Source organism: Neoarthrinium moseri (genome assembly GCF_022829205.1).
Source record: "Neoarthrinium moseri strain CBS 164.80 chromosome Unknown scaffold103_Wmoseri_CBS_16480, whole genome shotgun sequence".
In the NCBI taxonomy this organism is placed as follows: domain Eukaryota; kingdom Fungi; phylum Ascomycota; class Sordariomycetes; order Amphisphaeriales; family Apiosporaceae; genus Neoarthrinium; species Neoarthrinium moseri.
The window spans coordinates 1-24513 of NW_026055217.1; the positions used below are offsets into that span (position 1 = coordinate 1).

Here is a 24513-nt window from a genome sequence, read left to right on the forward strand (position 1 = left end):
TCAACTGGGGCTTGCACGAACTCGAATGCACTGACAATTACTAATAAATACTCAGCAATTCGGTATCTTGACCATATGCTCCGCCGACTGAATGCTATCGGCCGGGAGTTTGCGATTCAGCACGAGTTGGAGCAACTTCCAAGCAATATCCGAGACGTATACAAAATTCTTCTTGAGGACTGCCAGAAAGCAAGAAATCCAAAAGACAAAGCGGTCTTGAAGAAGCTGTTTGCTTGGCTTGCCTATTCCAAAGAGCCTCTGTCCCTTGGCTCTGCAGGAAAACTGCTCCGCTTCATCGCCAAGGACTGCGAGATCAGCATTGACGACGAGCTGGAGCACCATTGTGCAAGAATTCTACGGCTTTCAAATGCAGCGACGGATGAGGACCAGCACGACGACTCAAGTGACGACCTTGAGTTAGGTGATGATGACACCAAGAGCGCAGGGGATGACGAGTCAACGGCGGAGGATATGAATGTCTTCCTCGGATTCCAAGAGCGATCGTTGCGACACTATTTCCGTGAGAGAAATGACGCGGTCGATGGACTGCAGAGCAGCGGCAGTATTGGCAATATGCTTGTTTTCCACATAATTGACGCTATTCTGACGCGCGATGGCAAGAAGACGAACGATAATGAAGATCAAGACGACGTCACCGCGTACGCGGCACGGCACTGGCTGTCGCATCTGACCGATATCGACGCCAATGAGCTTAATGATGATGAAGCCGCTTCTGTTGTTGAGGCGTTATGCAGCATTTTATCAAACAGGAACGGGGCGGTCAGGGAGATGGAGTTGGAGCAGTTCGGAGCTTCCGTTGGAATCAGGGAGTCTTGCGTGCTCGGAACTAGTGCCACAGACAGAGACAGTGCGCTCAAGGTCCTGCAAACATGGGCAAGGCGAGCAATTCAACTTCCGCCAGCGGTTCTGTCGCCTCTGGCTTTGACGTGGATCAAGCCCTTGGTCCGGGACGCGAAGACGATCTACGTAAAATTAGCGGATGCGCACGTATCCAACTGGCTTACCACCCCAGATGTTCGTTTCAACTATCAGGCTGGGTGCAGTTTTGGCTATGCTCATAACGCATTGCGTCTCGGGCAAGAACTTCAATCCATGAAGGGGAACGAGAAGCTTCGGGAATACTTCGACAAGCTTGATGAAGAATGCACAATTACCGAGGAATCAATACTACTTGTGTCGGAAGCATTCCTGCACATTGACAAGACCGCGCAGTCATATCGGTCCATCGGCATGGCGCTGGAAAATGAACGCATGCACGAAGAAGCTCTGAAGCAGTTCAGGATTGGTCTAGACATATCCGTCTCGCCCTCCGACATGATATATCTCTACTATGAAATGGGTGAGGTTTTGTTGAACCTTGCAGACGAAGCGGACGAAGCTGAAACAGATGGAACTGCAGAAGAGAAAGATCAGAAAGGAGGAGAGTCAGTTGTAGAACACACCGAGAAGTCGGATGCGACACAGCCTCAAGGCCCGAGCCAAATTCTGGTCAACGGGGTTTCTAATGGTGAAGGGAGTTTGGGATCTTTGCAGAGTGATGGAGACGCCGTCGCCGCCGTCGCCAAAAAGGAGCCGAGCCCCCCCAAAAAGACCCAAAGGGAATGGGCAGCTGAAGCGAGCGCATTGCTAGCCACGGCTGCTAGCCTGGACATTACGCTCTCCGAAAACGCCGGGGAGCAGCTCATTGTCAGATCGTCGCTGATGAACGTATGGATGATGCGAGCTCGTTCCGAGATCCTGTTGGATGACTCATCCAACACCGTCAGGTACATGGCAAACAGCATCAGCGCAAGACCGAAAGACGAGGCTCCTTATTGCTATAATATCATAAACGCACTCGACAAGCGGGGCGAATTCGAGAAGATCGTAGAGGTATTCCGCCTCTATCCCAAAGAGGTAAGAATCATGCCGCTGCTGTCGTGTGAGATGGAGCTACAGAAAGCTTGCAAATTCACTGGACAAGTCGACCTGCTCTGCCAGGCATATGTTGAGGCCATGCAGAAGCATGAGTCATGGGCAGACTACTTCAGGCCCAAACTTGCACAATTGCTCAAGACCGTCCGTGGTGTGGATGGCTACGCCGAGGCCAAAGACCTGCTTCAGAGAAGCCTGACTTCTTCGTTCTCATGGATGATCCCCCAGGCGTCCTTCCAGCTCTCAGACATTCTGGTTGAGGAGTTTCGAAATACGAAAGATCCAGCCCGCAAGTTTGAGGCTTTCAAAGAGATGGAACGACTGGTGACCACGGTCAAAGAGAGCATGGGCAATGAGTTCGATCCGACGCAGTCGCAAACGACGATACCTTTCGCGTTAATGACCAGGCAGATTAAACCTTTGAGGTTCCAGGAGATCCTCCAAGCTACCTTTCAGGGGTGTCTTGTGGCTCTGCGCGATGAAATCGCCGGAAACGACAGCGTCAGCTTCCGCACGTTGGCAAAGGTTCTGGCTTGTGTCCCTGGCCTGCAAACCGAAGCCAGCATTGCGGCTACATGTCAGTTGTACGTTGTGGACATGGCAACCTACAAGAAGGAGCAGAGAGATTCTGTCAGTGAGGGCAAGCCTGATAGTTCAGGAGAAAGCAAGGGCCCAAGTGAGCAGGAGAATCTGCAGGTCAGTTGTCTTCCGAACGGAGAGGACGCGGCTGTTACGGCAGAAAGTGCAAGCACCCAAGACAATGCTGGTGTGGACGCCCAAGAGCCTGTTGGAGACGCAGAGGCAATTCCTCCGCCAAACCCTGAAGCAAAGGAACTGAGCCGAGAAGAACAAGATTCGGAGGAAGACCTTGATTCAAGCGCGTCTATTCAGTGCGGGGAGTGCAGTTCCTGGTTCAGCAACTGGAAAGACAAGCCAGTGTATCTATGCTACTATTGCACTGAGCTGACGCTATGCGAAAAGTGCTACACCGAGAAGATCGACAAGGAGAACGGAAAATTGCCCGAGCCGTGGCGGACACTCTGCCCAGCGGGCCACAAGCATATCAAAGCTCCTGCAGAGGGCTGGAATGGAGTGAAAGACGGTGTACTTAGAATCGGGACGTCGGAAATCGCGTTCCGCGCTTGGCTGGCGGAACTGGAGGCGAAGAAGTGGCCCGCGGCGTGGGATAGGTTTTGGTCTGAGTCGAGCGTGTGAAGCTTTCCTCCGTGTCTAGAGCAATAATTGTCCGGGGCATGCATATTATGTGACCAAGTCGCGGTTGAGCATAGTAATGTAACGAGTTCTGGGGCGATGAAAATGTTTTATTTTTCTTTTTCTTTTTGGCTCAGCCAAGCGACGGGAAAATGTAGGGTTCTGCTCCCTTCTAGTCTCACGGCCTGAGCCGAGTCTCGATGCTCTTCAGGTCGCCAAACGCGGCCTTGAACTCGGGCAATTCCGACAGGCCTTGCAAGTATCTCACCGTCTCCGGGACGGCCTTTTTCATCTCGGAGTCAACGAGGAACGCAAGGCCAAAGAAGAGGGGGCCAGCCACCATGATGTCAGCCAATGTGAGCTGCTCGCCGACCAAGTACTTCTTCCCCTTGGCGGCAACCTCTAGTCGCTTCAACGCACGCTCCACATTGGCGGCATGGAAGTCGTAGCGCTTCTCGTCGTAGGGCATCACTTTGAAGACAGACATCACGGCGGGGATCATGATGTTGAGGGTGAGCTCGTTCTCGGCAAAGCACGACCACTCAGCAATGCGCGCCTTGGTCTTCGCATCGCCGGTGGGGCCGAGGAGCTGCTCAGCGGCGGGACCATTGCCGGCCAGGTACATGCAAATTGCCGCGCCCTCGGCAATGCAGAAGCCGTCGGCGCATTCCAAGGCGGGAACCTTGCCCATGGGGAACTTGGACAAGTAGTCGGGCGAGCGGTTTGTCTCACCCATCTTGAAGTCGTCCACAAGAGGGACGTCGAGCCCGTTCAGGGCGGCAACGACTTGGGCCTGCAACCATGTTAGACGGTCTGACCGCGGACTCACGTCTGATTCAGGGGGTCATACACGCTGCACCCGCCAGTTGCCAGGATACGAGTAGATTTTGCCGAAGGGCGCCATTGTGTGAGTTTCGATGGTGGTCTCTGCACGGGGTTGTCTTGTGGTTTGTCGGGCAGAGTAAGTGGTTGGGAACGTCGTTCACAGTGAGGTTCGGCCATTTCTGCTTTAATACTTCCATTCGCTGGTAGAATTAGTCAGCGTTGATGAAGCTCTTCCGTCTCGGAACGACGCTATTGAAGCGTAAGCCGTGAGGGGAAGGTGGGTAAAGGGCATTGTGAGACTCCGGTGGAGCCGTGGAGTCGGCGTCTGTCAATCGGAATGGCAGTGGATAACCGGACAACCTGCCGGTCACGCCGTTGGTTTGAAAATCCAACAAATCAAGGGCGTTTTCTAAGCAGAGAATAAAAAGATACTTTTCGCTGAATGACTGACTCTCTCAACCGTTGTGTTGTCGACTGCGCAGAGGGTTACTCGTGCCAAGGCATCACAGCCGGCGGAAAAAGGCATGGGCTTACTTCGTATGTCCTATGGCGCTTGTGCCGGTGGATCTTCCGGAAACTGAAACGGGGGGCCCTGGGCTCCACAAACGGATCCTGCACGCCGAGGCCGACTACCGAGACAAGCCGCCGGCATGTGGGATGTGGGATGTGGGATGTAGGATGTGGGATATCTATGGGGATATGCGATGCGAGCCGCGGGGTGGGCGACGGATGCTCTAGAGACAAGGTAGTATGGAACACAAAGCAACAATTGGGCAGCTGATTCATGTGAACATACCCGACATTAGCTACGTTGACCACATCGCAGCGGGGGAAGGTAAAGAGCAGTGGCCATCGTGTTGGCAGCAGTTAATTTGCAAATGATCACCCATCGAACCCATCCTCCCCGGTCGCCCAGTTGGCAAGCCCTCTCCATAAGCCTGTCGCCCGACATCTCTCATTCCTACCGTACTAACTACCTTCGCATCTAGGATATCTAGCATACAATTGAATTCTCTCCCGACGTTTTCCGTTGCAGGAGTGCGATCATTAGACAGGCACTATTCGTGCCGCAAGAAACAAAATAATGAGTGGGTTGTAACTTCAGTATCCGTCCCCATGGGAAATTCAGATGGGATGATCAGGAAGCAGCCTTGTTCGCTGGCTTTCCACCAAGCAATACCGGGTCATCCGGTTCATGCCTAACCCAACGCCGCGAACGCCAATGTTCTCTTAACCGTTACCAAGATGATGCAAATGCAATACAAAGACAAAAGCCATACCGGGCCGAGCACCCCAGCTCCAAGAAACAAGGGCATGTGGGAAGCGAAGAAATAAAGTGAGTAAAGGAAGAGATTAACGCCGTTAAATGCTGGAAGGCGCATTGCCATGTTGCGGTCTATTGATCAGAGCATCGATGTTCATATCGACGCTAGGCAGTCTTTGCCCATGTCCCATATAAGGCGAACCGCCTTGCGAGTGGTGAGAGTGGCTGGGGACTGTCCCGTAGCCCTGTGCCGTGGTTGATGACACAGAAGAGCTGTAGCCGGAGGATGAGAGGGCGCCGGTGCTGGCAGTGTAGCCGTGGCCGTACTGAGCACTCATGTGCATAGGATGGTAGCCGCTGTGGAATGAGCTTCCCGAATGCGAGCTGGAGGCGGCAGTCTCAGGACTGCTATACGACGCATCGAGGTCATCTACTGGAGTCAGACCAATGCCCGAGATGCCGCTGTCGTCGTCATACCCATGGAAAGACTGGCCTGCCTCAGCGCGCTCCCGCCGAGCACCTGCACGAGCCGCGTTCTGAATGTTCTTGAGGCCGTTGTTCATACACTGTGGGGACGTGTTAGATCAACTCTTGGGGTCTAGGGTACCATTCGAGAAATGGGATGTGACCGACCTTTGCCTCCACTACATTCCACTTCTCGCCAACCTTTGAGGCCAACGGTTGCCAGATCTCCTTGCGCATGCTCATGTACTCTTTGGCAATTCTCTCGAGCTTCCGGGTATCCCAGTCGTCAGCGCCCTTGCGCTCCATCAGGCGCTCGTGGCGCTTGCGGCAAGCATTACTTGTCTTGTTGGGGAAGTAGGTAGCCTGGATCTGAGACCAGTTCAAGCCTTGCTGTCTTGCCTGGATGAGGTTCTTGTCGTCCTGGGGCGACCATGCGCCGGACGAGGCACGGTGAGGCATTGGCGATGGTACAACTTGTCCCGAGTATGGATCGTACTGAGGCTGCATGGACTGCTGCACGGATGTGGACGACGGCACGGTAGGGTAGAAGGCGGTATTTAGAGGTAGCTGAGGCCGGCTGCTGTAGCCAATGTTGACAGGCTGGGCAGGGGCGAGGGAGGCAGGCATATGCATTGCGTTGGCATATCCATTATGAGTGGAACTGGACGAGCGCGTATGTTTCGGCATGTTTATCGACGGTACAACGATGGTATATAGAAAGAACTGAAACAGAGTCGGTGGGTATCAAGTCGAACGGAGACGATTAGAGCCAGTAGATTCGTATGCGGGAAATTGGTGAGGACTTTGCCTATCTAGAGCTTTGCCAGGGGTTGACGAAGAAGAAGAAGAAGAAGTGAGAGCTGCTTTCCTCGTATCAAACGAACGGAGCTGAAACGAACAGGGCAAGGGAACAGCAAGGGAAAAGACACTGAGACACAGAGGAAATAAACGGAAAGAAACTGGTCGATAGTGATGTGGCGAAGGAGGGTCCAAGTGAGCAGACCAGACACGATGGGTCACGATCGGGACGCGACCATTTATAAAACTGCTTCAACGACAGGAGAGAAACGAGCACCAGCGGCTGTTGGCTGCAGGACGTGAGGTGAGACCCAAGGCTGCGGGTCTGAAACGGAGCTACCAGGCTCGTTGAAGGTAGTTGCAGAGCGGCAGTCTAATGTTCGAATGCAAGCAGAACTCATGAAACCCAGGGTGTGTGTCTGAACGAGCGGACAGAGCCAGAAAGGGTCGCTGATATTGGCTGGCGAGTCCAGCGGAGGCGTCTGTCTGGAGTTGGGCGGCTAAGAAAAGTGGCTAGAGGTCGAGGGCGGCTAGCAATATATGGGACGGGGGGACCCATATAGCCAGGCGCTGTCGAGTATGGAGACGGGCCAGTACACGGGTCAAAAATAGCAGAGCGGTTGGTGTCAGTAGCCGCCAGCCCTCGACATATGAGCCGGATGTAATCCTAGGCTCATCATGGCAAAGGGAAGACGAGCTCTAGATTTCAGAGCTCCGGGCGGGCAGCAGCTGTCTCGCCGGTAGCCAAGAGCGCACTTGCGGACCCCGGAGGTGAAATGACCTATAAGTCGAATTGAGAAAGAAAAGAAAGCGTCGCCGTCCGGGTCGCCATCGACTCCTGCGATTAGCGCCTGGCTCCAGGCGTCCAGGGAGATTGAATTCAGAACAGGGGAACGGAGGATGTACAAGCACGCACAAGTGCGCTGGGTTGCTCTACCGTAGCAGACAGGGTCTCCCAATCTGTTCGCTCCGTGTAGAATGGGGGAGACCAGAAGCGCCAATGCTGAGATGGGCCCAGGACACTGAAGGGAGCTCCGCGCATCGCGTGGACTGGCGAGGTCTGTCTACAAGCTGCGCAGCCCCCATGACAGTGGAAGCGTCTTCTCCTCCGGGCTCGCTGCGCCTGGCACGACCGCACACTGCGATTTCCCCATGCGGAAGGGCTCCAAATACCATCTTGGGGCAGTTGAAACACGACGAGCAGATGTTTCCAGCGAGCGGCGGCGGCTCGGATTGGCTGTCGTCGAGGTGGGTTCCAAATTAAGACTGCCGGAGGCGCGCGTCTACAGTCGACGCTAGTCAGGAAGAGGCGATCACCCCAAGTTTAAGCTTGGGGGTTTGCCCGCTAGGCCCAGCACGGCTAGATCGTCGGTCGTCGCATTGACCCGAGGGCCTGCCGAGGATATTTTTGGCCGGCGCGTCCAGTCAGTCAACTTCCAAGGCGATGAGCTTGAGCTCCAGCGGGATGTCACGTGTGCTGTCCTGGCTGTCAGGGACTCGGCGCCTCCAATTCGTCTCCAAGTTGCCGACCCGGTGGATGTAGACGCCGCTGCGACGCGACTTGCGACTTGGGCGTTACGGCAGGGCCCTACCTAGAAAGTAGCAGCCATGTTTTCCCTGACTCTCCTTCCGATGCTGTTCCTGTGGATCGGCATACGATCAGATTTGGTACGAGCCGGTTCTGGTTCTGTTGGGGCTATCCAACACTGCCCTCATCCGGTGATGAGCCTGCTCGCCTCCGAATGAGCTCCTCCCTCCGCCCCCAACCACGTTGCGTGGCACAGTTACAACCGATCTGGCCTCGTTCAATGTTACTAATGGGGGCCATGATCAGGTTTCGCCCGGAAGACAGCTCTCAAGATCTCCATCCCTGGCTCTTGCTCGCCCTGGGGGTTTTGGGCCGTTGCACACCTCAGCTATCGTGGCGTGGACGTGGTCGTGGGCGTGGCAGCAAACCTGTCAACTCTCGGATCGTTTACGTCTGCTTGCTAATCGATCATCCAACGAGATAAGGTAGGTCTCCAAGCGCCCGCGGTGCTAGATACGGGCTGGCCCCTGCCCTTTCATAGAGCTCTACTGCGACAGTAGCTTCGGGGTGCAGCGGGTCGAGGCGCTATACGCATATCCGTTCTCTACATCTGGCAAGGTTGCGTTTCATAAGCCGCGGCATATTGCCTCTTTGTACGTAATGTGTCGGGTAGCTGGCGCCCTTTCCTGCTCCCTCTGCAACTGGTCAAGCGAGGAAAGCAGGTTTGGCATTGTCGATGTCGCCGCCGCATCATACAAGTCGGATGAGGGGTGAACCACCTTTACCGAGCAATAGCATAGTAATGGGCTCCATATAACTGTCTGTTTTCACCTTCTTTCTTTCCCCCTTTTCACTTTTGGCTCTCCGTTTTGCGTCTGACGCCATGGGGACTTGTCGCATATTGCTGTAGATGCTATGAACAATTCACAAGAACTCTGTTATCCACCTGCGACCTGACCGGGAAACATTATATGCACACGCGTTGTGTCAAATGACACCTCGAGTTACCAGCTCCCTTTTGCCTAGTGAGACGAACATTGCTCAAACACTAACATGTTCTATACCGGGTCGAGGACTGGATGCTCGAGCTACTCGCAGCAGCATCAACTATGGCAGGGGATCTGACATCTTAGTCAACCCCCCTTAGGGAGCCAACTGCCCAGATACGGATACGATCTCGGGCGACCACCTCAGTCAGGATATCACTTGCTTAAAATAACCGGGAATATCCCATCAGAGATCGTTGCCTCCCATACTCTACTGGCATTGGTCGACATGCTTTGCCACCATGGCCTAGGTACGCGGGGCAAGGGGAGTCGCGATATTCGTGGCAAATGCTCTCGCAACTATCAAGGTTCAATAAGTCCAATAATTATTTAACCTCAGGCATTCGAGTACGTTGATTCAAGCAAAAGAGAATCGAATCGTGAAGTCCGCATCGAAGACAGACAACTCAATACTTCGTTTCTACTGTTTCGGCATAGGTACCGTGTAATGACACACCACTAAAGTCATAGCACAACTCGTTACCGACCGTCTGTGAGTGGCCAGGCAGGGCCTTCCGGTGAAAGACCTGGTTTCTGGGTTGAGGCAGCCTTGAGACCAGTTCAACGTTTCACGAACGCAACTGTATCTCAAGGCACGATCTACACTACCCTTGGCCCTTCGGATGCAGTGCTACGCTTGAATGCGAACAGTACATGACCAAGCCTTTCACCGACTGACAGGGAATGCGATGCATTGGAGTAGAGCTGATTCAGGCTAAATGCACGCAGACCCACTAGGCCTGGACGTCCAGTAGGACCAATTTGGCCGGTTGGGATTGCTCTCCGCATTCTCCAAAAATCCATCCCCCACAAATGAAAATGGGAGCTGCCGGTAATGAGACACTATCACTAGTTCCCGACGAGAGTCATTATGTCCAAAGCTTGTCTTTCTGGTACGCGTCTACGCGGGTGGACGACCCAAGCCAAGCCAAGCCAAGCCAAAGTGAGGGTGCTTAATATGTCTTCGCCGGTCGGACTTGGGGTGTCAGGCTTAGGACGTAGAGTTGCAGAGTGCTTCACCTCGGGGGGATCTATTCCAGCTTGTAAGTATGTAAGAGACGTAATAGCCAGGTAGACCGATCAGCGGAGCCATTTATCCAATACCCTTGTCCGGGATATTGGGGCCTCTTCAGGACCCCTTGGGTAATCCCACCATTCCCGGCAGAAGCTGCCATTTGTGCCAGCTATGATTTGTGCGCGAGTCCTCCCAGTCGTGTGTCGTCGTCTCGCATTGGCTCCATGCATATCTCGGAATGGGTTAGATTTGGGGTGCCACACCTTTAAAGAGATCCTTCTCCCTCGGCCTGAGTCTTACTCTCCCCACCGCGTTGCCCTCTCATTTGAGCTCAGCTTGGTATTTGATCTGTTATCAGGGTCGCAGTAGTTGCCTCCTCAACAGCTTCTTCGCATATCTACGAATACCAAATCCGTTGCCATGGTGGCCACAGATACCGGCGCAGCCGTCTACGATGCGGCATTGAAGCGTCGCCAGAACCTAATGGGTGCCTCCGGCCCCGCGGCCTTGGTGAAGAACTTTAAGGTCTTCCGAATTGCTGCTTTCGCATGTATTGGTGGTGTTCTGTATGGATACAACCAAGGGATGTTCTCAGGTGTCTTGGCAATGCCGTCTTTCCAAGCGCGTAAGTATGATCGCCTGACTTTTCCATACAAGAGTAACGCGGCTGATATGGGACAGATATGGGAGAGTACGATCCACTCGACCCGAACGCTGACCAGACTAAGAAAGGGTGGCTCACTGCCATTCTCGAGTTGGGCGCTTGGATCGGGACTTTGCTTTCTGGGTTCCTCGCGGAGGCAATCTCTCGGAAGTACGGTGTTCTTGTTGCCGTCGTAGTCTTTGTCGTAGGAGTCATCATCCAGGCGACAGCACAAAGTGGCGGGCCTAATGTCATCTTGGCAGGCCGCTTTGTTACGGGTATGGGAGTCGGAAGTCTCGCTATGATTGTACCCATCTACAACTCCGAGGTTGCCCCACCAGAAGTTCGAGGTGCGTTGGTCGCTCTGCAGCAGTTGGCTATCACCTTTGGCATCATGGTCAGCTTCTGGATCGACTATGGAACCAATTACATTGGCGGCGTTGACCTTGCCACCCAAAAGGACGGCGCCTGGATCGTACCTATCTGCCTACAGCTCGGCCCCGCCGCAATCTTGTTTGCTGGTATGCTATTCATGCCATTCTCTCCGCGTTGGCTGGTCCATCACGACCGCGAGCCGGAGGCGCGGAAGATATTGGCAAACCTGCGCGGTCTACCCCAGGACCATGAGCTTGTAGAGCTAGAGTTCTTGGAAATCAAAGCACAATCACTCTTCGAAAAGCGTACTGTGGCCGAGCACTTCCCTCACCTCCGCGAGCAGACTGCCTGGAACATCTTCAAGTTACAGTTTGTCGCCATCAAGTCGTTATTCCAGACCAGAGCTATGTTTAAGCGAGTTATCGTAGCGACTGTAACGATGTTTTTTCAGCAGTGGACGGGTATCAACGCTGTCCTCTATTGTCGGTACTCCCAATATTCCGTGTTGTCCATTTTATCGCTCCTCTAGATCCTTCTACTTGGAGCCTAGCAGAGTTGCAACTAGGCTTCGACGTATCTGCCACATCATTGACAATTGTGTCCGAAAGGTAACGCTCAGAAATGAAAGGCTAACGCAGTTCTTCTTTGCAGATGCGCCCTCCATCTTCAAGCAGCTCGGGCTAGATGATACCACAACAGGTCTCCTAGCCACAGGTGTGGTCGGTATAGTGATGTTCATAGCCACCATTCCCGCCGTCTTATACATCGACCGCGTAGGACGAAAGCCCGTGCTAGCTATTGGTGCTATCGGGATGGCCCTCTGCCACTTCATCATTGCTGTTATCGTAGCTAAGAATGCCAACCAGTGGCATGAGCAGGAGGCTGCGGGTTGGGCTGCCGTGGTCATGGTTTGGCTTTTCGTTATTCATTTTGGCTACTCCTGGGGGCCTTGTGCCTGGATTCTGGTTGCTGAAATCTGGCCCTTGAGTTCGCGCCCTTATGGAGTATCCCTTGGAGCATCAAGCAACTGGGTGAGTGCCGACCCTAGAATCAACATGGTGGAGCTTGTGTGCTAACTGCTAAAAGATGAACAATTTTATTGTTGGGCAGGGTAGGTTAAAGGGATGAGCCTGTCTGCTCGAGTTGATGATGCTAACAACAACTAGTGACGCCTGACATGCTCCAGAACATTGGGTACGGCACCTATATTCTCTTTGGTCTGCTGACTACGATTGGCGCGGGATTTATCTGGTTCTTCGTGCCCGAGACTAAACGTCTCACACTCGAAGAGATGGTATGTGCCAGTTTTCAGGTAGTTTTGCCATTGCTAACGCCCTTGTGTAGGACGTGATATTCGGGTCAGAAGGTACAGCTGCCGCTGATTTTGAACGCATGGAGGAGATTAACCGCGAGATTGGGCTGTCCGCGATGCTACACGGAATGAATGGTGGTAGCAGCCCTCCTAATGTAGAGGAGAAGAAGGGTAGCATTGAGGTGGAGAAGAGTGAGGCTACCTAAGGTGAAGATGACAATACGTCAACAACAATGCGTGGTGAGGCCTGTCATGTCAGACATTCTGAGCAGGTTGGGCGCACTGTGGCTTTACTCGGCAAACGTGCTGGGTAGAAATTGAAGGTCAAGATTCCTCAAAGCTACAACTAAATAATCCTATCTCAAGGTGAAAGTGGGTTTGTCACTCTTTATTGGTGTTCTCTCAGGAAATGCAAACATATGTGATGGCTCAAAGTCTTGTGTTATTATCCGCTCTGAACTCTCAGCCAGAAAGAGGTTACCAAAGAGGGGATTGAAGAGATATATGTGGGAGAGGGGCATGTTGAATGGGATATGGTTTTCTGCCAGTAGTAAAGCCACAGGTCCTAAATAATTACGAGGTCGTCTAGATCTAAGGGAGAACTTGATTGGTCATTATTGTACACCATAGCATGCTTTGTCAATGTCCCGCTGGTTCTATTGGCCTATGCGATTCACCGTGTGCTCTATCGCATAAATTGGTCCATCAATGCTGGCAAGTATCCAATAGCGTCTGCCATGACACATAAGCGATTTTCTTGTTATAGGCCATTGTTGTTAAACGCGGCGGGGGTGTAAGTATTCGAGCTCACGCATGTCAGTAAGTGGTGGAGCCCGTATGACATATTACATAGAGTGTTTAACTGTTTCCCGCAATTCTTATCGCTCCTAGTCTAGTCGAGCTTGTTAAAGTAATTTTAATTTTGACAGTGCCGTATCTCTTCCAGCGAATATTGTCCCGTAACAGTATGAGTTTCGAACAAGACATCAGCCAGGGCCATATAGCGGGACCAGAAATATCACTCTACCACCCCACACTCCTAGAATCTTACAGAGCATCGGACTCCGTGGCCTGGCTACATCAAGAAGTAGGTCGGATGCTTACTGAAGTCTGAGACATTCATCTAGGCATGCACTAAGCCCTTGAAGAGTGCTAGGGCCTGTGAGGGGGGTATGTAATGGCCAATTGGCACGGTGTGAGGGAGCATCCTTACTGTATCTTTTTTCAATTTAGTACAGGCCTATTGCACACTCAAGCAGTTAACGAAAGTAATCGTCCTGCACATCCCACTCCAGGGTTGCGACCAGATTTAGCGGAGCATATCCGACATTCACCATCCGACCACTTGAATTAGTGCAGTGCGAAAAAGAAAAATCATTTTTTTGGTCATCAAGGGCAGGTCGGAATCTAGCCCGCCTAGGCGAATCGCCTGGCAGGTGCTTCGTCATGTCGTGTAACAGACCATATGGGAGACGAAGACTGGAATCAAATTGCGAGTATTATATTTACCGCCACTAGCCAGTAACTTGTGCCGCGGGGAAACTGGAAAAGTTGGGGAAATGCGTATGGAGACTGCGGGGGAGACTAGGGCAAGCAGCGCTATGCCATAACTATCCCAAGGATACGACTGTCGTCCCAAGTCCAATACCTAAGTCTGTGGGTACTTCGGGTCGGAAAAGCACCACAGCGGTTCCAGATATCCACTATTCCCCCACCAATGTCACTATAGACTGCCTCACTGACCCACTGCAGTGCGGTCTAACGCCGCAATTGGGAAAAGTTGCTCTCTCCAATTTTACTACGTAGTAGCGTGACATACCAGCACTCTACTTCACCATGGAAGAGAGCATACCCGTGGGCCGCAAACAAATGCCGATCACGACGGTCGTGGGGTCTGCCAAGCTTTGGAGTATCTGCAATGACTGATCTGCAAAATGTCGACCCGAGGATGTGACGAGCCCGCTCAGGATGACCAGGGCCGAAATCTTGTGCCGCATTCGCCAGACATAAAAGGAGACCGCAGGGAACCTCACCACAGTATTCAACACGCCCCGGGTCAGCAGTTGAATCGGCCACGGCCATCGAATAAGATGAAGTTAACCATCGTTGCCAGTGCTGTCGCCAGCATACTCTCTCTGCGCGTCGGTGCTGCTAGGAGCGCTAGGGAGGACTCGGGCTTTGAGTCGTCTTGCTCCGACCTTAGCACTGCATCCTTTTCTTCCGAGATCAAGACACTCTTCGCGAATTTTGTGCCTGCCGGCACCAAGCTGCTAGTTCCTGGCCTGGACCCATCATGCCAGAATTCAACCACCGTCACGGTTGATCTCTGTCGCTTGAGTCTGAATGTGACGACCTCAGCAACCTCGGATGTGTTGATGGAAGTGTGGCTGCCGAGGAACTGGACCGGGCGCTTCCTCTCCACCGGAAATGGTGGCATCAACGGATGTCTGAGCTACAGTGATATGGCCTATGCCGCTTCCTTGGGCTTCTCTTCCACTGGCTCTAACAACGGGCACAGTGGCCAGAATGGTACACGATTTTTGCATAACCTTGAGGTCATCAAGGACTATTCGTATCGTGCTCTCACGACGTCTGCAGCTGTGGGAAAGCAGGTCACCTCCAGCTTCTATCAGAAACCGCACACAAAGTCCTATTATCTAGGCTGCAGCACGGGCGGTCGACAAGGATTCAAGATGGCGCAAGATTTCCCGGACATATTTGATGGCATCGTGGCTGGCGCTCCTGCGTTCAACTTCCAGGGTTTGATGGCATGGTCAGGTCTTTTCCACTCAATCATCAAGAGAGCAGGGCCCGATGGGTTCCCGCCAGCGTCTTCTTGGGCGGCCATCGATGCAGAGCTCATGGCCCAATGCGATCACTTAGATGGTGCCATTGACGGGATTCTTGAAGATCCGTCTCTGTGCAACTTTCGACCTGAGGCGCTGATCTGTCAGGCTGGCCAGACCGATGCGACTTGTATTACAGGCAAGCAGGCAGACACGATCCGCCAGTTTTTGTCGCCCGTTTATGGCGTCAACGGTAGCTTCGTCTACCCGCGCATGGAGCCAGCACCAGGATTTGTCTCGTTCATAAATGCTAGCTACACCGCAACCCAGTTCTTGTACACGGACCACTGGTACAAGTACGCCCTGTATAGTGATCCGGATTTCAACACGACTTACCTCGGCCCAGAGAACTGGGAATACTCTATTGAGAACGATCCGACCGGCGTCAGAACCTGGTCGGGAGATCTGAGCCAGATGGCTGCGCGCGGCGCGAAGCTGATCCATTACCATGGCCTGCAGGATAGTCTGATCTCGTCAGCTAGCTCAAACACTTATTACAACCTACTCTCTCGAACGATGAGTCTGTCAACGAGCGATATCGATAACTTCTACCGCTACTTCCGCATCAGTGGCATGGCCCACTGCGCTGGTGGCGATGGTGCCAGTGCCATCGGAAACAGGGGAGCTGGTAGTGCAAGCAATGATCCTAGCCAAAACGTATTGACTGCCGTGGTACAGTGGGTAGAGGAGGGCATTGCGCCGGATGCAGTTATCGGCAGCAGGTTCTTAAACGGCAGCCAAGCCCTCGGGGTGGAATACACCAGATCGCACTGCAAGTACCCGCTAAGGAATAGCCTGAAACCCGGCGGGAACTACAAAAGCCCAGATGACTGGGAATGTGTGTTATAGACGCTGGGGTCTCCGTCGAGGAGTTCAGACCAAGCAGTGTGAAACGCTAGCAAGCATAATTCGACAAGACGTGCAACCCATCCTTTCACTATCACAATGTGCTGCCCCGTGTTGCTGAACTCCTGAACTGAATGATTCTGGTATGCGGGTACTTGCTCCAACTCTCGCATAACAAATACCGGCATCACGATTCCAACTAAAGTTATTGTAAGTTAATGATACTATTCGACCAACAAGTTGCAGGGTGTTAAATCCGTGGAAGCCATCGTTGCTGCCGAGTGCCACCGGCCCAGCACGATATTTCAATGAAATGTTGCGTATACAACCGACGGGTCCCATGATTACTGATTAAGCCAGGTGGACACTGAGCGGGAAAAGGTTCAACTACCAGCGTGAATGCGGACCAATGATCACAGGTTCGCCCTAGCGGGTATATCGCCGGATTGGTTGTTGTGGAAGGTGTCTACAGGTGCGAAGGATTGTTTCTGAATCTACCAGAACCAGTGAGGATTCCCGCAAGATGCAATGGCGAGTCGATCATATGAGCCTCTGAGGTAGGCAAAAAGGTGGCAACATCACGAACATGAGAGCACTAGCAACTACTTCTCTGCTCTGCGGCTAGGGAGATGAGCTTCATCAAGAGCGAGGAAGAGGAGCCGAGGGTGGGGAGGCATTATTGTTGAATTGGAAGCCTAACGACCGAGACGGGTTAAATGTGCGTAAGATGACGCTGAAGCATCATCAGCCGGATCATTCTCACTCGTCACGGCACTGCCTGGTGCGCTAGCAAGAAAACCATGTGTGTCCCTCGCAGAATTGGAGCGTTGGTGCTGCACTGAAAATTCCGTCGATCGGAGTACGCCCGCGTTGCTCGATCTGGAATTCGGATCATTATGACCCACAATATTCACCTTACTGCCCATCTCGACATCCCACATATCTCTGTCTCTCCTCGCCCGACGCTGTTGTGTGCTCTGTAGGGTATCTAGGGTTATGGCAGGTGTCGCCGGGTCGCCATTACTGTTGGACATGGAGAAGCTGGCTTGAGACGAGGCGCGTGTTAGCTCGACCAGCTGGTTGAGGATGCTCAGCTCCATCTTGAGTTTGATGCTGTAGACAAGCGGTTTATAGCCGGTCTGTAGGTTGTAGTAATCGGAAAACTCGAGGCCTAGGATGCTGATGTCAAGCATGATGACGACGATGTTGACGAAAATAAGGTGGTTGAGCACCCGGCGCGCTCCTCTTTTGCCGCGAATGTCCTTCGTGAAGCGTAGGAGGTTCACCGTCTCCCACACATAGAGACCCGAAATGATGGTCTCCTGCAGGAAGAAGATGGTCAACTGGATCTTCTCGTAAATCGAATACGTCTTGAAGAACGGGGCGGGATTGCTGGAGTTGGAGCCGTACACCAAGACCGTGACCGGAATGTGTAGGACGACGGCGTTGATGATGATCATCCACAGGACTGCACGCAGCCTCTTCTCATCGGGCATGACGAGATGAAGTCGCGAGTACAGTACCACTGACTGCCCGGTGACCATGCAGATCCATCCAATGACGATCAAGGTCGAATATATTTGGGTCTGGTTGATCAGCTGCAGGTGCTCCAGCAGATAGCCAATCGAATTCACAGCGATCCCCCATGTTGCGACGACAAGACTCCAAAAGTAAAGGCCCCTCCTCTTCCGAAAGGTCCATAGGACCATGTAGTTGAGCTCGAGAACATTGTATAGCGCAATGGCACCGAAGACGATGATCGCGATGGAGAGGTTGTTGGGATCATCGCCATTGGGTAGTTCTTTGCCGACCGCCACCACCATATTGAGGCCTTCCGCCGAGGATTTATCGTTGTCGTGAGAGGACGGGGTCGGCTTGCAGTCGTGCTGCGTGCAGCATAACGGCAGCGCAAGTTCGCTGGTCTCTCAAGACATGACCAGTAATGAAGAACCGAACGTTGCAGTCAGTCGCAAGAGTTTGGGAAGATGGTTGGTCAATGGGATGGGAATGCCGCTCGAACGTGTGGAAATGCACCGCATTTGAAGGAACGTTGAAACAGAACAAGCCCGCCATACCAAGCGAGCCGCCACAGCATGGCGTTCGAGCCGGCGAAGTCTATTTCAAAGCCGCCATTGTGCGGACTAGAGTCCGGATGAGAGGATACCGCTCCATGTCCACTAGCTGTCGATCAATCGAACGCTCCCCGGCGCTCCCATTGGTCGCAGAATTGCCGGACGCTTTGTCGAGAGACTTGGCTACGTTGATCATGAACATCGTCACATGTGGGAAGTGATGAAGATTTGTCACCAATGTTTTGACTGCAATGCGGCTGCTGAGGCCTGCGGTGCCCTTTCGTTCAACAGGTACGCGCAATGAAATGGTGTGACCCCATATCTACGCGCATAGGGAAGTAGCCTACGAAGTCGTCTCGGTGAAAGTCCGCCGATTGGGACAATGCCACCAAGAGTGTTCTACGTGACTGGCCGAAATGGTTGCGGAACCATTCCAGTCCTTGACTCGGAGTGTGCGGGAGGCTGTGTCCAGCTCGAGAGTTCAAACGGGTCGAAAGCTTATATCCGGACAAGGCCTGTTACCCCTGTCGCGCCAGGTACGGATGGAGTGAAGGTGCAGCGCATGGGCGCTTGGCCAACGCCTCCCGAACGCTTCACTTACTCGGGGAGACCAGACTCAAGACTTTGACTCCGAGGGCTCGCAGGTAAATCCTGGGGGCACCTCAACTCCACACGGCCATGTGGGCATTAGCTGACATGTCAAACATGTGGCTTCTTTTAGCAGTCTGCCTCAGCCACGTGCAATCGACGGTGGCGGCAGGGATGAAGTTCTTATTCTGTGGGCGTACGTGCAACTTAAGGTGGCAAAGCTAGACTTTTCGTTCCCTAGAGGCGGTTCAGTGAGATAGCCTCGGGTTGGGACGTCGGGTTTTGGCGCCCTCGTGCGTACCTATGTACGTTCAACGGTATGACTGTCCTGGTCTCTCCAAGACGGCCTTGCGCTATTCCTCGAGCACGTCACCAACAGACGCTGGGCGAGGCAGGAATTCTTTCAACATCCATACCTTACCCTCACGAGTCCGCATGACAAAGTTTGCCCAGCTGCCCCAGACCTTGCGACCATCAGCATCTACATGGAGCACGCGGTCGGGACTTGATGAGAAGTCCTTGGACCTCATCTCCTCTATTGGCAGTTGTTCCCACGCCACAGGACCCACCGGCTGGTCCAGCTTGTCGAGAACGATATTGTGCTCTATCTCAACTAGTCGCTTGCAGATGGGATACATCCGTTCGGGTTCCCATAAGTTCTCCCTTGTGGTTCCGCACTCTCTCAGCCAAATTAGTCCGCGCAATCGCGTTCGCAAGTCACGGCAGTGCATCGTCGCATATATGACAAACGGTACAAAGCCGACTTCAAACGTGAACCTGGGCCCATTGGATCCGATTCGCGGAACACGATGGCTGTGTTGGACAGCTCTATCAATGATAGCTTTCAGATCGTCGAGCCGCTCATCGTAGGCCGTCTCGTTCGGTTCGAAGGCGCTTCTGGCCCATGAACGGGCTAATCTGTAGCGAAGCATAGCATTACAGTATGCGGTATCTTGTTCTTCTTTCAGACCCAACCTCTCGTTGAGGTCGGCCATGCTATCGTACCAGTCATTGACCGACAATTCCAAGTTCAACTGCCAGGCAAGCAAGCGTGGGTCGACGGGTTGGTTCAGAAGTTTTCCGTAGCGGTATGGGTCCCCGTGGCGTATCAGCCGAGATGCCTGGCATATGATGGCATCCATGTAGTACTGTGCCTCGGAAAAGGTGGTGAAACGTGCCGGTATAGGTGCATCCAGGCCTGCAGGTCGTGGAAACGTATCGACGGAGCTTCCAAAGAACAGCGGAAACACGCTTAGGCGGCGGAAGACCGGTGCCAGATGCTCCACGGTCCAGGGGTAAGAAGCTCCTATCCGCTCGAGTATAATGATGCCATGCCGAATGTGTTGCATCGCTGCATCTCGGTTGCCCTGCAGCAGCTCAATGCAGACGAATAGGACACAGACAAGCAGGATCAATGGCTCATTGTTCAATTTCCTCAGATTCTCAATGGCCGCATTATAGTGGCGGAGGGCAAAGTCGTTGTTTCGCAGCTGGGCAACGGTCCTGGCTCGGCAGTGGTAGTCTTCATACAGCGAGCTGATGGCAACCACTGAGTGGCGTACCGATGGCTCAAAGTTGCTGAACTGGAGGACCAGGTGCGTCCAGAAGTAAGGGTCCAACGGCCCTGAAAGGAGCGGCCCGGCGTTCTCGCAGAAGAATTGCAAGGCTCTGCCCTCAACAGGCTGGTCGATGGACTGGAACAGATGACTGGGCCGATACCATGTCAAACCCTGCTCGGGGCTGGCTGGGTAGCCGTCACACTTGCGGCCAGTACTGGTGCATCTCAGGCAGGCCGGCTTGCTTTCGTCGCACTTGACCTTGCGGATCCTAGGATTGGTCAGCTCGGACTCGACGTCGCGGCACCGGGCCCGCATCTGGTGATGTTACAACACGGGGTGGCCGGATCGCGAGAGAACGTACTTGCAGGTGTGGCAACCAGTCCTAACCTTTGGGCTGCCCTTTCTGGCCATTATGAAGATAGTCGAGCTCCCGACACAGTTGAATACAACAAGAAATGAAACGGGTCTTAATTCAACATGCGGAATCCGGCGGGAGCGCAGACAAGGCGGTCTCTCAGTTAAGTCAAGCTAAGTAGCATGATCCCACCACATAATGGAGACGTGCGGCATACTGGTATAATAGTCTGCAAGTAGCACCAGCTGAATCGCAATACATGTTGATAGCGGCAACAGGTCAAGGCTTTGATAGCAAGGGCGGGATCCATTCGTAAGGCAACAGAGAACCGGGAGTTGGGAATGTTGGGGGCTAAGTGGTTACTGAGGTGTCAGCTGGCGGAGAGAGTCCGAGTGAACCAATCATATCTTGCACCATAGCCTTGGCCTTTGGCGATTTGGGCATAGCGACAAAGCGGGCTTCATGCACCAGTCTGCAGGACAGGGCGCGAAAGAACCCAGCAAAGCATGGGATCTGCGCAAGAAGAAATAGACGAAGATTGCATTAGCATGCTCCCAGCTACAGTAGTCTACCGGTGCGTAGCACCATTTCCATTTGCTGGGAATGTCTCGTGAGGCTCGTCACATTTCTGACCCCCTGCACCACCTTGTGGCACATGCTTGCCTCGTATCATCCTTCGAGCTCACTTAATCCTGTTCTTTCTGGGCCGTAACATATCGTCTTGCCAGGCGACGGCGGAACTCTGCGACGCGGGGGTCGATCAGCTCCGGGACAACCTCTGATGACTTGGCTCCTCCGACCGCGGCGGATGTCAGCGGCTTGGGAACGGCCGGCCGAAAGGGGTCGGCGGCGGCACGGAGTTTGGAGGGGCTCGGTAGATCAGCTGCCGGCTTGGACACCATCCTGCCCGTAGCTGGCGGGGTAGCGGGCAGCGTCGGCGACGATGGCGGCCTGCCTCTAAGGTCGCTCGTTCTCATACCCGCCGCCGCAGGCTGGCGGCGCATTATCGCCCGGGCCATCGCCGGAGACGACATGATATCCTCAGCTGTCATCGTGGACTTTGAGGGCGACTTGGGGCTCACAATGCCGCTCAGGATTCTGGGCGACCAAATCGCTAAGGCAGAGGACAAGTCAGCTGGGTTTGCCTTGTTACACAGATCAAACGGATGGGCATCAGCTTACGAAGAAGCGCCTCCTTGACTGCGCGCAGGTACATGACTTGCGGGTCGGCAGGGTCATTGGTACCTCCCGACGTTTGGGCATCGAGCCAGAGGTGCGATGCCGGGACACCGCCTGCGATGCAATCTTTGACGACTCTCTCGGCATGCCTCCGGAGCTTCTGGTGAAAATTGTTCCCGCTGCAAGCTGCGATTTCATCTTCTCAAGTCAGCCAGCGTCAGGCGGCAATGCCCAAATCCACAGTCGACAGGGTCACTCACCATAGTTGAACCGAAAATAGCGCCGCTGTGTTCGCGGGGGCGCATTCTCGCTCTGAGCCATCATGGAGCCGGTGTCGATTGGGTTTAAATATCAAACGACAATTGATGGAGACAGGCCGCGTCCCAAGGTTGGCGACGATTGCGGCTCGACAGACCAGCAGACCAATCGTCCTGGCGACGATTGGGAAGCGCGACTGCCTTGCTGTGTATACACAGTGATGCAAATGAGTTTTCAAGATACGCTCTTCCACGGCAGACGCTCTGAATAGAGGAAATTGAGGCATTTGCTGCCTTTGCTGAGATTTTGGCGAATGCCTTGTAGTCGAAGCGATTGTTCACACCTGACAAGCAACCCGCCGGGGGGGGTTTACTTGTTCCATGGAGCACTTGGCCATGTGTTGAAACCCCCCGTGCCGTCAATACACCTGACATCCCATGCATTCGCGGTGCCTGCTCCAGGCTTGATACGAGAAGTACGTTAAGAGGCGAACGTCTCGTTCTCACTGGCAGGTTTTCCGCGCGGTCCAGTATTGTCCAAAGCGAGGCTGCACAGATCAGAAAAAACAACTCGGCCATAATATTGACAGTCTATCACATGATCAAAGCCTCAGTCGTATTCAAACAAAGACTCGATTGAATATTTACGTATGTACAGCTCGCCAAACTGTCTCCCAGCGCTCCATTTCAACCACGTCGTCCATGTTTTCCCCGCATCCAGGCTACAGTCAAGATTCTATATACATCGTAATGATATACTTGGAAATGCTTGGCTTGGTATTTTAAGAGAGAGTCGGAGGTGTCCAGTCAACCCAGTCCGTCATGGAAACGCTGGCCGGACTCTTCTCGATGTTCGAAGGTGCCGAGCCCGTGTTCAAGAGGAACTTGTTGATGTAACCAGTGAGACTGGCTTGCGAGGCCGACGGGAACTGGCAGTGAGAGTGTCCGCCGGTCAGATCGAATCCCATGGCATCAGGCTCGCCCAGGCCCTTGTAGATCAGACGTCCGGCCTTCATGCAGGCAGTAGTAGAGACCGGGCCGAGCCAGTCAATGTCGTTCTCCATCACGAACAATCCGCGCGGGGCGACGAGGCCGGCCAGCATGTGGTGGTCCTCGGGCATGGTGTTGGTCTTGCTGGTGTAGCTGTTGAAGCGGCTGCTGAACCACACGTTCTCGCCCACGATCTCGCCGGCGGTTTGGATGTTCTTGCCCTTGCTCTTCTCGCTATCCGAGACACGCCAGCAGGCGGCGCCACCGGATCCGGACTCTTGTGGCAGGGTCAGGGCGATGCGGTCGTTCAGAGCGCCCACGACAAAGGCGCCTTTGCCATTGCGGGAGCACCCCGTCGTCCCCAGGCGCTTAGGGTCGATGCCAGTCTTGTCAGCCCCGAGCTGCTCGAGACCGTCGATGATACGACCGACTCCCCACGCCCAGGCTGTCAGCGCACCTGCCGAGTGCGACTTGCCGAAAAGGGTGTAGAACGCGCCGGACCCGCGCGAGCCACTGCTTGCCTGCGACGCAAAATTGTCGTTGTTGAAGCCGACAGTGCCGACGGTCCCTGGAATCGGGAGGGAGGAGCCTCCGATCGTGATGATGGCCGGGCCCGGCTTGGAGCTGGGGGCCTTGATCGAGGCGCTGATGGTGACGGTGTTGGAGCCCACCGTGATCTTGACGCTCATGGTGCTACCAGACAGCGAGGCCTCCACCTTGTCAGGCGGCGGGGGGAAATCTCCAAGTTCGTACTGCTGCATCATCTTGCTAATCTCCTGTCGACGGCATGACCAGTCCGCCTTAGAGGCAACCTTCTTTCCATCGGCAAAGGTGAAAGGGTCGGGGAGCTTGGCGACGCTGACAGCAGGGTAGCTGGTGGCAACTGAGCAGGTGGTATTCTGGCGCTCGACGAGCTCAGCGGGAAGAGCCAGGGCAGTAGAGCCCAGAAGAAGGGCGGCGGCGAAGCGGCGCACCATGGTAATCGCAGACGGTATCGTTCTCGTGGGGAGTGCTTCTTCAAGGAATGGGCATTACTGACAACCCCTGAACTGGGCGTCCGGATGAGGGCGGTTATATATTTATAAAACGCAGGTTTGCGAACATTGATCTGAACCAAAATATGCTTGCTATATCCGGGTGATGTCCCATGGGCTTTCTTGGTATGTTGACTTTGCCACTGAACTCTCGCCCTCCAGCTGGATACGGAAATTACCTCCCAAGTGGCTGCGCGGAAGAAGGCAGTAGTCCTTCTTGGCAGCCTTCCCCTCATCGATGCCTCAATACTGTTACATATTCATACCCTCCTTGGTATCGCACGAGATGTACAGGGTCTTGGAAACCCATTGTTCTCCATTTGGTCGGGTGTCGGCTTGGCCCCCTCTGCAATCGCATGACGGGACTTC

At 53.7% G+C, this 24513-nt stretch overlaps 9 protein-coding genes across 9 annotated transcripts; 3 read left to right on the forward strand and 6 right to left on the reverse strand.

The window, feature by feature from the left end:
* Positions 1-3150, forward strand: JN550_013070 (uncharacterized protein; the record flags this gene model as incomplete). Its single annotated transcript, XM_049311617.1, has 1 exon — positions 56-3150. A coding segment is annotated over one exon (3095 nt), but the record flags the coding sequence as incomplete, so codon positions are not given.
* Positions 3151-3325: 175 nt separating this feature from the next.
* JN550_013071 (uncharacterized protein) lies at positions 3326-4051 on the reverse strand (the record flags this gene model as incomplete). Its single annotated transcript, XM_049311618.1, has 2 exons — positions 3326-3940; positions 3998-4051. The coding sequence occupies 2 exons, from the start codon at positions 4049-4051 to the stop codon at positions 3326-3328; spliced, it is 669 nt and encodes a 222-aa protein (XP_049164925.1).
* A 1283-nt stretch (positions 4052-5334) lies between these two features.
* Positions 5335-6334, reverse strand: JN550_013072 (uncharacterized protein; the record flags this gene model as incomplete). The annotated part of the gene is made up of 2 exons (XM_049311619.1): positions 5335-5802; positions 5870-6334. The coding sequence occupies 2 exons, from the start codon at positions 6332-6334 to the stop codon at positions 5335-5337; spliced, it is 933 nt and encodes a 310-aa protein (XP_049164926.1).
* A 4174-nt stretch (positions 6335-10508) lies between these two features.
* Positions 10509-12624, forward strand: JN550_013073 (uncharacterized protein; the record flags this gene model as incomplete). Its single annotated transcript, XM_049311620.1, has 6 exons — positions 10509-10713; positions 10770-11588; positions 11758-12137; positions 12193-12217; positions 12273-12400; positions 12451-12624. 6 exons carry the CDS (start codon positions 10509-10511, stop codon positions 12622-12624), a joined length of 1731 nt encoding a protein of 576 aa, XP_049164927.1.
* Positions 12625-14352: 1728 nt separating this feature from the next.
* On the forward strand, positions 14353-16113 carry JN550_013074 (uncharacterized protein; the record flags this gene model as incomplete). The annotated part of the gene is made up of 1 exon (XM_049311621.1): positions 14353-16113. One exon carries the CDS (start codon positions 14353-14355, stop codon positions 16111-16113), a length of 1761 nt encoding a protein of 586 aa, XP_049164928.1.
* A 692-nt stretch (positions 16114-16805) lies between these two features.
* JN550_013075 (uncharacterized protein) lies at positions 16806-17933 on the reverse strand (the record flags this gene model as incomplete). Its single annotated transcript, XM_049311622.1, has 1 exon — positions 16806-17933. One exon carries the CDS (start codon positions 17931-17933, stop codon positions 16806-16808), a length of 1128 nt encoding a protein of 375 aa, XP_049164929.1.
* A 1190-nt stretch (positions 17934-19123) lies between these two features.
* JN550_013076 (uncharacterized protein) lies at positions 19124-20644 on the reverse strand (the record flags this gene model as incomplete). The annotated part of the gene is made up of 1 exon (XM_049311623.1): positions 19124-20644. The coding sequence occupies one exon, from the start codon at positions 20642-20644 to the stop codon at positions 19124-19126; it is 1521 nt and encodes a 506-aa protein (XP_049164930.1).
* A 726-nt stretch (positions 20645-21370) lies between these two features.
* On the reverse strand, positions 21371-22184 carry JN550_013077 (uncharacterized protein; the record flags this gene model as incomplete). The annotated part of the gene is made up of 3 exons (XM_049311624.1): positions 21371-21798; positions 21867-22061; positions 22124-22184. The coding sequence occupies 3 exons, from the start codon at positions 22182-22184 to the stop codon at positions 21371-21373; spliced, it is 684 nt and encodes a 227-aa protein (XP_049164931.1).
* Positions 22185-22902: 718 nt separating this feature from the next.
* On the reverse strand, positions 22903-24087 carry JN550_013078 (uncharacterized protein; the record flags this gene model as incomplete). The annotated part of the gene is made up of 1 exon (XM_049311625.1): positions 22903-24087. The coding sequence occupies one exon, from the start codon at positions 24085-24087 to the stop codon at positions 22903-22905; it is 1185 nt and encodes a 394-aa protein (XP_049164932.1).
* Between the last annotated feature and the right edge of the window lie 426 nt (positions 24088-24513).